At 39.8% G+C, this 12,284-nt stretch overlaps 1 protein-coding gene across 8 annotated transcripts in view; it reads right to left on the minus strand.

Annotated features, from left to right (window-relative positions):
* dgki (diacylglycerol kinase, iota) overlaps positions 1–12,284 on the minus strand; it is a 74,393-nt gene that overhangs the window by 20,071 nt on the left and 42,038 nt on the right. For 4 of the 8 annotated variants that reach the window (XM_028570632.1, XM_028570636.1, XM_028570634.1 and 1 more), the window contains exons 5-15: positions 11,822–11,878; positions 11,636–11,704; positions 11,480–11,548; positions 11,068–11,184; positions 10,460–10,534; positions 8,114–8,209; positions 7,375–7,457; positions 6,873–6,933; positions 6,669–6,782; positions 1,567–1,692; positions 237–315 (exon numbers count right to left, since the gene is read on the minus strand). In XM_028570632.1, the coding sequence (XP_028426433.1) occupies positions 237–315; positions 1,567–1,692; positions 6,669–6,782; positions 6,873–6,933; positions 7,375–7,457; positions 8,114–8,209; positions 10,460–10,534; positions 11,068–11,184; positions 11,480–11,548; positions 11,636–11,704; positions 11,822–11,878 (946 nt within the window). The remainder of the gene's footprint in view (positions 1–236; positions 316–1,566; positions 1,693–6,668; positions 6,783–6,872; positions 6,934–7,374; positions 7,458–8,113; positions 8,210–10,459; positions 10,535–11,067; positions 11,185–11,479; positions 11,549–11,635; positions 11,705–11,821; positions 11,879–12,284) is intronic. The other 4 variants (XM_028570637.1, XM_028570631.1, XM_028570633.1 and 1 more) reach the window with 3 other exon arrangements.

The raw sequence follows: 12,284 nt of genomic DNA on the forward strand, positions 1-12,284 counted from the left end.
ATACATTAAACATGCAAAACAACACAGAGACGTCGAGTACGACTGAGAAAATTGGATTCATTTGTGCATGTGTGCATGCCCTGAATGTGTCCTTTTAAATTATTTATTTCATTCTGCTCGTCTTTCACAATGCATGCGATGCATTAATGGGAAAGAGGAGGACTTGATGGAATATAAATAGAGTTAATACAGGATGAAATGTAAAAACAAAAGACATTACAATAGATTTCACCAACCTCTGGACTCATGGAACTCCAGGGTGACGTGAGCATCGAAGCCCAGGCTGAAGTAGTTGTTAAACACATTCAGAGGCAGCTGAGGACACAGGGAAATATATTCAAGTGAGTATGTTTGCATAAATAAATACTGCACAATTTATTTGCATAGACAGCTCATATTCCAACTCTAATTAAGGCATTTATGTATACAGTACAGTACATTAAAATGCAAATACAGAAATTTGCATGTTCTGTATACATTACTTTCAGAAAACACATTTTCCATATGGATTTTAACCTCTACCAGACATGTATTGACTCTCAGGTTTCACCAACCTGTTGATGGCGACAGACCTGTCAATCTTTACTTTAAAAAGTGATATGTGTCTGCATCTGTTGTGCTAGGTTACTGCAAAGTGACAGTTTCCTGCCGTAATCACTGGGTGAGCTAGAGGTCGCCCCGGCTAGTAGGTTTTTAAAGTTACCAGCCAACCAGATTTTCCACTAGTCCATTTTGATCTTTAGTCAAAGGGAAGTTTGGGGTCCCCTGCTGGAGCTGCTCCCCCCGCGACCCGACACCGGATAAGCGGACGAAGATGGATGGATGGATGGATTTTTTTTTTTCCTAACTAACTTTTTATTTCAGCTCCTCTGATTTGTTTTCGAGCCATTCTGTTTGTCTTCTCGGTTTCAGCTTAGCTCGTAACCGATAAAAGACACGCTAGGCACATATCCAACGGTTGTATGACACATCACGACATAGTGTTCATGGGAAATGTAGGATTAGTACTACAAGCAGGGTTGCCAGATAAAGATTGTGTTTTTCCAAGCCAAACACACACAAAACCGCCCAAATTTCTTGGCGGAAAACAGACCAATCTGGCAACACTGACTTGTCGCATCATTTCTGCACCCTGCAGATTCAAACCTACACCGTGTTCTTTGCTTCATTTATCACCAGCCAAATTGGCTAGTAACTAGTAACAATGTTACCCGCCAAAGTTAATGTTTACCCGCATTTGGCATGTATGCGGGTGTCAATTTAAAGCCCTGATTACAGGGATGAATTGTACAAAAAGAAACAATGTGCTGCTTAGATGAGCTGCAGAAATACACTGTGATAGACAGTAATGCATTGTGCAATGGCCCCCTGTCTCTTGAAAGATGCTATGGTAAAGTTCTGCACATAGTGGCTTCAACTTGAGCCTTGTTCAAACAAAGTCTTCACCCTCAAATGAAAGGTTAACCTTATAGGGTCCAGCGTTTTCTCTATCCCGGCAATGTGAATAATCCAACAACAATCCAACAACACATACTGTACACCCTAACCGCCAAGCGGACTTCTGACCTTCTGTGTGCCCTCCTCTGGCTGCGCAGCACCTTTCTCTACTAGAAGGTTCCACCTGTCCAGCTGTACCACCGAACCATCCTCCACATAACATAAAACCTTGGACACCGGCTCATCTGTGTAACCCTGCAGAGGAAGAAAACAAATGTACAGTCAGCACAAGAAGGAAGCAAAGGGAAGGAGATGGTAGGAGAGGGAAGCAAAGGGAAGGAGAGAAAAAACAGACGGGAAGGAGATTGTAGGAGAGGGAAGCAAAGGGAAGGAGAGAAAAAACAGACGGGAAGGAGATTGTAGGAGAGGGAAGCAAAGGGAAGGAGAGAAAAAACAGACGGGAAGGAGAGGAAAAGAAAGGAAAGGAGAGGAAACGAAAGGGTGTTCGAGGAAAGCAAAGGAAAGGAGAGAAAAGGAGAGGAAAAGAAAGGAAAGAATAGTAAAGGTAAAGAGAGGAAAGGAAAGGAATGGAGAGGAAAGCAAATTAATGGAAAGGAGAGGAAAGGGTAGGAGAGGGAAGCAAAGAAAAAGAAAGGAGAGGAATTTAAAGGAAAGGGATGATATGGGAAAGAAAGGGAAGGTGATGGAAGGAGGAGGAAGCAAAGGAAAGGAAAGGAAATGAAAGGGAAGGGAACAAAGCGGAAAGGAACAACAGAGACAGAGTGGATAAAAAAAAAAACCTGCAGTCAGAAACTCCCAGTGAAATATAGGACAAAAAGGACACACTAATTACACACATGGTAGATGTGAATTTTCAGCTCCGTCCTCGTTCAAAGCATCTATCTCTCTCTGTATCAGGACTTTTCTGCATTGTACTCCAGAAATGCTGTCAAAGTCATTCACACGTCCTTGGTCCATCATTCCCCATGCAGAGACTGCAAGTGATAGCAAAATACTAGCAATGCTTTCTCTGAAGTAAATATTTGGTTTAAACCCCTTAGCTCCGAACAAGTCTCCCCAAAACTTCAAGTTTAAGAGTAAATCCTATGATCCTATAATATAGAGGCCAGTTCATTTAACACATAATAAATCAATACGGATTATGCAGATAATGTATCTTTATATAGGTTTGGAAATACCTTTATTAAATAATAACAAATCATTTAATATTACCAGAAAATAATGTAAAATAACTGAAGAACCATTGCAGGTCTTGACTCAGACTTTTGACTCATGCAGATAGATACTTGTATTATCATCGCTACAAGCCCACATAATGGGTCGAAAGAAAAGCCTAATGTGGGTGCTTGTAAAGATCTCTTCTTCTGTGTTGCAGGACAGTTATGCAATTTGTGTGTGTGTGTGTGTGTGTGTGTGTGTGTGTGTGTGTGTGTCAAGGGGGGGGGCAGATTCTGGATGCTTAAGTGCTTCACCTCATTTTAGTAACAAAAACTCAGAGCTCAACGGGCCTCATACAGGAGGATGATATTATTGTATTTCACTTTAAGTTTCTGCCACTTAGTCTGGGCACCCAGGCCTTTAATAAAAGAGAAAAAAAGAGACCAGTTGGGGATTTTTGTCACTTGTGGTCATCTACTGAACGTACGGTAGAGTAGCACTGGTGCTGGTGTGGTGCAGACGTTTGATGATGGTATAATGTAATTCAAATGTAAATGAAAATACTTAAACCAGCAATACCAGAATTTGGGTCACTTTGGCGAACATGAATGCATATACACATACAGCAGGTACAGAACGATATTATGATTCCTTTGGAGTCATGTTTATGATCATCTGATATAGTAAGTCCAATATTCTCTCTTTTAGCTCTGTTTTTGGTCTCCACCATCTCCTGAAGGAAGTATGTGTCTCTTCCGCTGCTAAATGCTTCACTATGTTCACCAGCTAGCAGGGTCCAAAATTAGCACCATCTACTAGCCAAATGCTAGTAAAATATGCAAGGTTATATTCGACAAGCAATTAGTTGTATTGTAGCAGAATACTGAAAGCATCAGAAATTCAGAACTGAGTACACTTTAATATCTGTTTATTTATGGCAAGTAATATCATTACCGCAATATTCAACAACGTTATCGCATATTATCCTCATATTGTGCAGCCCTAATATCTATCTATCTATCCATCCATCCATCCATCCATCCATCCATCCATCTATCTATACACAATATAAATATTTATATCTGTACATAGTAGTTAAATGTTTTTTTTTACCTTTGTCCAGCTGTGTTGTCCTTGTTTTTAGCTGTATTTATGTTTCTGTGCAAGTACAACCGGAGTCATACACTTTGTATGTGTACAAACACTTGACCAATGATGTAATGTAATGCACTAATTTGGTTTCACTGCATAAAGGAAAAATAATTGTATTCGCAGGACTAACACAGAACGGAGACAGGGTAGAATTATTTGAAGGGAACGTCATCTTTAATTGTTGTGCTGTGCCTCAGTGAGGTCAGACAATGGCTAAATGTCAGGGTTAGGAGGAAGAGTTACGCAGGAAGAACAGTGTCGCAGACTTCCTGGAATGTGGGTGAGTTTTTTTTGTCGCTCCCAGAGGTGTCTGAGAGGTAAATATTGGGTTTATTTTAACATATCAATATTTGTCCATAATTTACACTTATCAGATATTTAGATTCTTTTATATTTGTCTAGGCCATACCTTTGCTTTTTTAGATACCTATACTGTGTCCATATACATACATACATACACATATATATATTTAATCATATGTACATTCTAACAGTGAAAGACAGAATCCCAAAGAAAATTCCAGAAAATCACATCATATGAATTTATTAAAATTGATAACCATCTGATGAGGAAAAACAAGTATTTGACCCCCTGGACAAACAGCATGTTAATATTTTGTAGAAAAGCCATTATTGGCCAGCACAGATGTCAAACGGTTTTTATAGTTGGTGACAAGGTTTGTGCACATTTCGGCAGGGATGTTGGCCCACTCCTCCCTGCAGACAGCCTCCAAATCATTCAGGTTCCGAGGTTGTCGGCTGGCAACTCAAATTTTAAGCTCCCTCCAAAGATTATCGATCGGATTCAGGTCTGGAGACTGGCTAGGCCACTCCAGAACCTTGATGTGCTTCTTCTTCAGCCACTCTTTTGTTGCTTTGGCGGTGTGCTTAGGGTCGTTGTCGTGCTGAAACACCCATCCTCGACCCATCTTCAGCTCTCTCACTGAGGGAAGGAGATGTCGGTCCAGAATTCCACGATACATGGCCCCGTCCATCCTACCCTCAATACGATGGAGTTGTCCCGTCCCCTTGGCTGAAAAGCACCCCCAAAGCATGATGTTGCCACCACCATGCTTGACGGTGGGGATGGTGTTCTTTGGGTTGTACTCGGTGTTCTTTGCCCTCCAAACACGATGAGTTGAGTTGAGGCCAAAAAGTTCTATTTTGGTCTCATCTGACCACATCACCTTCTTCCAGGCCTCTTCTGAGTCGTCCAGGTGGTGAATGGCGAACTTCATGCGGGCCTGTACATGTTTCTTCTTGAGCAGGGGGACCTTGCGTGCGCTGCAGGATTTCAATCCATGACGGCGTAGTGTGTTACCAACCGTTTTTTTGTAACTGTGGTCCCAGCTGCCTTCAGTTGATTCATCAGTTCCCCCTTGTGGTTTTGGGATGATTCCTCACCGTTCGCATGATCAGGGACACCCCACGAGGCAAGATCTTGTGTGGAGGCCCAGACCGAGGGAGGTTGGCGGTGGTGTGGCGCTTCTTCCATTTCCTGATAACTGCACCGACAGTTGATCTTTTCTCTCAAGTTGCTTTCCGATTCTCTTGTAGCCCATCCCAGCCTTGTGCAGATCAACAATCTTGTCCCTGATGTCCGTAGAAAAGCTCTTTGGTCTTGCCCATGGTGGTGATGTTGGATGCTGGTTGTTTGGGTGTTGACAGGTGTCTTTTATACAGGTAACGAGGTGAGGCAGATGTATTTGATGTAGATAATTGGTTCGGATTGGGGCTGTGTCTTAAAGAAAGACTAACTGGCTTGTAGGAGCCAGAATACTTGCTGTTTGTCCAGGGGGTCAAATACTTGTTTTTCCTCATCAGATGGTTATCAATTTTAATAAATTCATATGATGTGATTTTCTGGAATTTTCTTTGGGATTCTGTCTTTCACTGTTAGAATGTACATATGATTACAATTGTAGATTTTTGCATTCTTTGTAAGTGGGCAAACCTGCAAAATCTGCAAGGGGTCAAATACTTATTTCCCCCACTGTATATATATATATATATATATATAAATTACTTTTTAATTCACACATTTCTATTTAAGTTGTGTTGGAAGTGCTGGCATTGTTATTAGGGGACCAAGCAGCAAAGCTGCGTGGACCCTATTGTTATTGCAAGTATTATTATTATTCTTCCTAAGAAATCCATGTTCCAATGCATGAAAACTCACCAAACTTTGCACACAAATCCAGGCCTATGCCAAACTGAATCAGTGCAAATAGTCCTGATGGAGGCACTACAACAGTCATCTAAAATTCAAAACTTCTAAAAATCCATAACAAATCAATTGCAACTTACGTCAAACTGTAGCCCCAACAGAGCATACAACTATCCTCTGCTTTTACCCAGTAGCAATTTTGAAGTCTATCACTCTACTTTTTGCTAAAACTGCCAAACTTGTTAAATCTATCTCCTCCCACATTTTTGGCTCTATTGACAACAAACTTTGGAAACTTTATCTCTTTACTGTTATTCACAAAAATAGCATTCTGATTTTTTATTTTATTTTATTCTTGGCTGTATCTTTATCTTAATATCCATTTACTACACTTTCATCTAACTTATTTTAATTATGATGTGGAGTGGCCGGTTAGCTCAGTTGGTAGAGCAGGTGCACATATATAGAGGTTTATTCCTCGATGCAGAAGGTCCAGGGTTCGAGACGTTTTCCCTGCATGTCTTCCCCCCTCCCTCTCCCCTTTCATGTCTGAGCTGTCCTATCATTAAAAGGCAGAAATGCCCATAAAAAATCTTTAAAAAAAATCATGATGTGGATAAATGACCCAAACTCAAAGTCATTAAACAGACATAACAGACTTCTGTGAATGAGTTAACACAGGGAGGAGAAGCGGCTACGTCCTGCCGCTCAGAAGTCAAGGCTAGGAACTCACCCCGCCCCAGTTGAGCGTCCTGGCGAGGTCATTTCCTGTTCCCAGAGGAAGAACAGCGACCGGAGGCTGGGGGTTCATCTGCAGCTCATCTAGAGTGGACAGGATCCACCCCACCTACAGAGAGACATGCACAGAAAGTATAAGCAGAGATTCAGAGCAGGATACACGTGAAGAGAAACAGATTATAATAGAATAGAGTCTTACCGTGCCATCCCCTCCGCAGGCAAGGATCCTCAGATTTGGCACTTTCCGATACAACTCCAACCTGACAATTTCACACAAAGTGCACAAAGCAGAGGGAGATCTGGATTTAGAATGAAAAAAAGCTTCTTCAGCAGAAAGCAGTGCTGACTGGTGTTGAGTGGGTGTAATTGGTCCAAGTTTCAGGAAAATTGCTCGACCCATGAGCGGAGTAGTTGAATAAAAGAGGATAATGACTGAAAAGGAAGCAAGGAGATACTGTACAGCACTTTTCCCCAGTGTTGGATTGTGGTAATAATGTGAAAAAAGAAGTAGAACATTATCATTTAAATGGTCACAAAAAACACAGTTTCTCTGTAGTTGCATTCTTTACACACTCAGAGTACAAACGTCAGTCAGTCTATTTCAGACCGTCAAAGTCAGAACGTCACGCTGACTGTGACCCAATGTGAGGAGGCTGAATTGTAACAAATGCCCCACACAATCCCAACCAAAGGTTACTCACGCCTCTCGCAGCCCCCCCTGTGACAGGTCAAAGACTTGTCGAGGGTTCAGAATCCACATGAACATCTGTAACACCTTGGCACCCTACAGAGAGACACAACGAGAAATTCACAGTAAGGGTTTTCCTACAACAACTTGACAAGGACATTAACAATTGTACAATCTTAAACCCTATTGAAACGGCATTGTTTTTGCTGGAGCCGCTCCTATAATTGTGATTACGACCAAAACGTCTCTGTAATTTAAATCCAGCATGATGTTATCATGATGATAACGAAGTAAACTCAGGTTATTTGATCAAACTAATCCTGTTTGAACTGACATCTTCCTAATTAAATGTTCTATCGCTGGCAACTGGCAGATTGTAATAACTGACGAAGGCTTTTATACCGTAAATAAATTAAATAAATCAGCCCTGTTGAGACCCATACAGTGGAGGTGTAAATTAATAAAAGACAATCATTTATTAAAATCTGATAATGTCATGATGCAAGATCGTGTTGATATCTCTTGTAAGATAGCGTTCAGTAGAAAGGAAAGGAAGTTACACAATTTTTATTATTGCAATGAAAATGATGTATAGACAAAGAGAAAGTAGTGCTGTATATAACTGGTTGGAATAACCAGCATGCATATAAACTACAAGTATGAGTATACATGATGTTACAGGAAGGTCTGATACTGTTCCAGTTCAAAGCTTGAAGGGATCTCAAACAGATGAATAGAAAACATTTTCTGACCTGGTTTCCTCCACTCTTGGGGTTGACAAAAACCAAGATAGGCTTCATGAGAGGTGAAGGGAGAGGCTTCAACATGAACGGGCGCCACTTAGACTCCTAAAGAAAGAAAGAGACAGAAAAAGTTAGACAAAGAAAGATATGCAAAAAAGTGGAAAAATTGTTTAATTGTTATTGTGTTATACTGTTTTAATATGTTTATTTTAACTATGTATTGTTGAATTTTATGTAAAGGCCCACTAGGGACTGACATTGAGAATTAGCTTCGGCTAAAATGTTTTAGTATGTAACATGAGCTTATGTAACATACTTGTCCCTATTGAAAATAAACTTAAAATAAAAATAAAATAAAGCATGTAATCCCAAATGCTGAAATGATTAGTCAATAAGTAAGTGAACTGAAAATGAATCCTCAACTATTTTGATAATCTAAATCTACGACGTTCCACTTCCGGGATTGCTCCGGTGCTGCCAGAAATTCCGCCGAATCACGCCCTTTTCACCGGATGTCCGTTACCTTTCTTTGTGTTGGCGTTCTAAACTCCGGTGGATTTCTGAGGACTATGGTTAACTGCTCCTCAGATCTCTGCAGGGTAAATCCAGACAGCTAGCTAGACTATCTGTCCAATCAGAGTTTTCTGTTGCACGACTAAAACAACTTTTGAATGTACACACGTTCCACCAAAACAAGTTCCTTCCCGAGGCTATTTTGCAGCGGCAACGCTGCTCCGTGCGGATCTTAGCGCCGCCCAAGACGATTGTGATTGGTTTAAAGAAATGCCAATAAACCAGAGCGTGTTTTTCTCCCATCTCGGAATGCTGTGTGGACTAGCCAGACCCTCGTCCGCGGTGCTGTGGAGGAAGGTCTGGTAAAGCGAGACTACTATTTTGATAATCAAAGAATATTCTCGAGGAAACAATTCGCACATCCAACAATTCTTCTGTGCAGGTGCGGTGGAAAATATCACAAACTTGGGGAAAACCCAAGTCCCTCTGGACCTTCTTTAAAATGTTATTTTCAACAATAAACGCAACTGTGGTCTTAAATACTTTCTGCTCCTCCCATTCTGTGTCCCCAGGTGTGGGACAATTGAGAATCATTTCTCAAAGGGAGTTTCTCTCAATAAACACATGTGTCATTTGTGCAAAAATTCACATTCATACAAGTAATACCTATCTCAATTCTATTGCGATACTACATACAGTATATCCATTTCTCATCCATTTCAGGAATACATTGTGACTCCACAATTTCAACTTGTTGCTACTTGGCCTTTAAAATTTCTATATTCCTATTTCCTACATGAGTGCAAATTAATTTATCCATTCCGTATCCATTGCAATAATAGATGGTGATGCTATAAGCAAGAGCAGAGTGCGGGACAATCAATGAATCGACATTTATCAAATAAAATATGCCAAATATTCACCTTTCCAGTTTTCTAAAATTTTGGATTGTAATGAGTAAACAATAAACTGAATAATCATTTTAGTAAACCTGAATAATGATGATTAAATAAGTTGCACCACCTGGTAATACATTTACACAATAGGGGTGTAAGAAAAAATCAATACACTTGAGTATCGTGATATTTTATTTTGCAATACTGTATCGATTTTCAAAAAGGCAATATCGTTTTTTTTTAAACGTTAAATAATATTTATTTAAGACAGTGGTTCACATTTATGTTGTGTTTAAACCCCCTACCTCTAGATGGCTACGCTGTGACGCACCACTAGTGTCCTCGCCTAACAGTGCCTAGAAGCTCGTGACTTTTTACTAGAAGCTAACAACGTAGCTATGGCTGAACTTTGGCCTACTTTAGCATGTAAACATTAGCTCACTAAGAACCTGGGAACCACAACCCAAACTGGCAGTTTGATTTTCTGTGTACTGAATTGTTTACATAAAGTATACTTCTTTGACTTTTATGAACATCGTCTTTTTTTTAAATATTAAAATAAATAATAAATTAAATAATCGCCTTACGCACAGTATCGAAATATATTGCAATATATTTAATTGTGACCCATGTATCGTGATATGTATCGTATCGCCAGATTCTTGCCAATACAGAGCCCTATTACACAAACACTAATCCAGGTTCGTTGATGTTCAATGATCTATGTTGTCAAAGTATGTGGCTCAAAAACCTCCTGTGGTCCAAATACATGGTATTTTTATTTATTTAGTTAGTTGAATAAATCACTCATACATAAACAACATGTTAGGACAGTGAAGACATTGTGAGTAGAAACTAAAACATATTAGTCTGACCAGCTGAGAGGAAAATACATAAATCTGAAGCGTGTGCACCAATATTCAGTCTCTGTCATAGTGTTACTTACATCCAGCCCCTTCTTGCTTGTCCTTCGTTTGAAAGATGTCCGCTTTTTTCTCCTGGCAGAGTTTTTAAGTGAGCTCTAGGGTAAAAAACACACAGAAGACACACACACACACGCACAAACACACACACAGAGTTCAATGGTTAGTTTACTCTCCCTCCCCATGTCCGTTGTGATGGTTATTAAGAGTGCAATAAAACATGTGATGTGACCGAGGAACGTGTGTGCGTGTGTTTGTGTGTGTATGTGTGTGGTGACAGAGACACAAACCCAGAGTTCCCTAAGACAGTTCAGACATGTGTCAGCTCATATCACATCATCTCTCACACACACACACACACACACACACACACACACACACACACACACACACACACACACACACACACACACACACACACACACACACACACCTTTTAGAGTTTCAAATTTAGATCCAACAAAGTCATTTCTCATTACTGTCAAAAAATGACAGCTAGTGAACTTTATCAACCGGAGGACTGACTGGTGGGGGGTCTGTAATGGAAGTGTGTGTGTGGTGTGTGTGTGTGTGTGTGTGTGAGAGAGTGTGTGTGTGCATGTGTACTTATACTGTATATGTGTGTGTGCACCTGTGGTTTCCTGACTTTGATGATCCAGGACGGTGGTACTATGACTCCAGCGTGGGCCCCCAGTGAACATGGCTCCTCAATCTGGTGCAGCATGAAACACGTCACCTTATTGTGGAACTGCAACAAAAAAAACACACTCCTCGTTTTAAATGTATCCTATTAATCAATCCATTTTCATCAAAGAAAAAGTTTACATCTGAGCCACAGCTGTCTGAAACTCTGCCTCTTAAAGAGTCATTTTAACCAAATGACAAAAATATAAGATAACTCAAGTACACAAACACTGTATTACTTTATATTTAAGATTATTTTGATGTAACTAAACACTATTTCTTTAGTGAAGTCTAATGGGAGTGAAATTTTATTTTTTTTATACTTGAGGTTGAATTAATACAGAGGAAGAATAACTTACCGCCTGTTTACACCAGGAACAGCTGATGGCAATTATTTCTTTACTGTGGAAGAACTTCTGTTGAAAACTCTGCAGAAAAAGACAGAAATGTATATGTAACAATAACTGTAAACAACATTTGTTTGTGTGTGTGTGTGTGTGTGTGTGTGCACTTACCTTTCCACACTGTCTACATTTCCCATCCTGTCTTCGTCTGTGAACCCAATGATGCCTCAGTATGTTCTGCTGTCAGAGGGAGAAATGCTAAACATGGTCACGTTTTTTCTCTTCACACACAGTGTAAACAGCATCCGTAAAAATTCTTCTTCTCTCACATGAGATAAAGTCACGCGACCCACTTACATCTCGGAGGCACCGGGTTCCTCCCTCTCTGAAGGTTGGCTTACACCGGAAGTTAATCTAGAGGGGGGGCAGAAAAGCAAAGACAGAAAAACTAAAATGCTGTGGTTAAATTCAATTGGACTACTATGACATTTTAATAATGAACATAATGTGTACATTTAATGAAAGGAATCCAATCAACACTGACAACATCTCAATATATTATGTCACATTGTGTCAAACTAGACACCTTGTAGATGCCTTAGCAATAAACAAGCCATACTTTAATGTCGCTGACTGTCGTTTATTTTTATATATATATATATATATATATATATATATATATATATATATATATATTTTTTTTTTTTTTTTAACTAACTGTGGGTGATATGTTAAGAAGAATTTAAATATAAGGTGCGGGACGGAATCTAAACAATCAAATTTTGTTAAGGTTGTTTTACTGATTGTGTTTTTATTTTTA

This window comes from Perca flavescens, chromosome 23 (assembly GCF_004354835.1).
Source record: "Perca flavescens isolate YP-PL-M2 chromosome 23, PFLA_1.0, whole genome shotgun sequence".
In the NCBI taxonomy this organism is placed as follows: domain Eukaryota; kingdom Metazoa; phylum Chordata; class Actinopteri; order Perciformes; family Percidae; genus Perca; species Perca flavescens.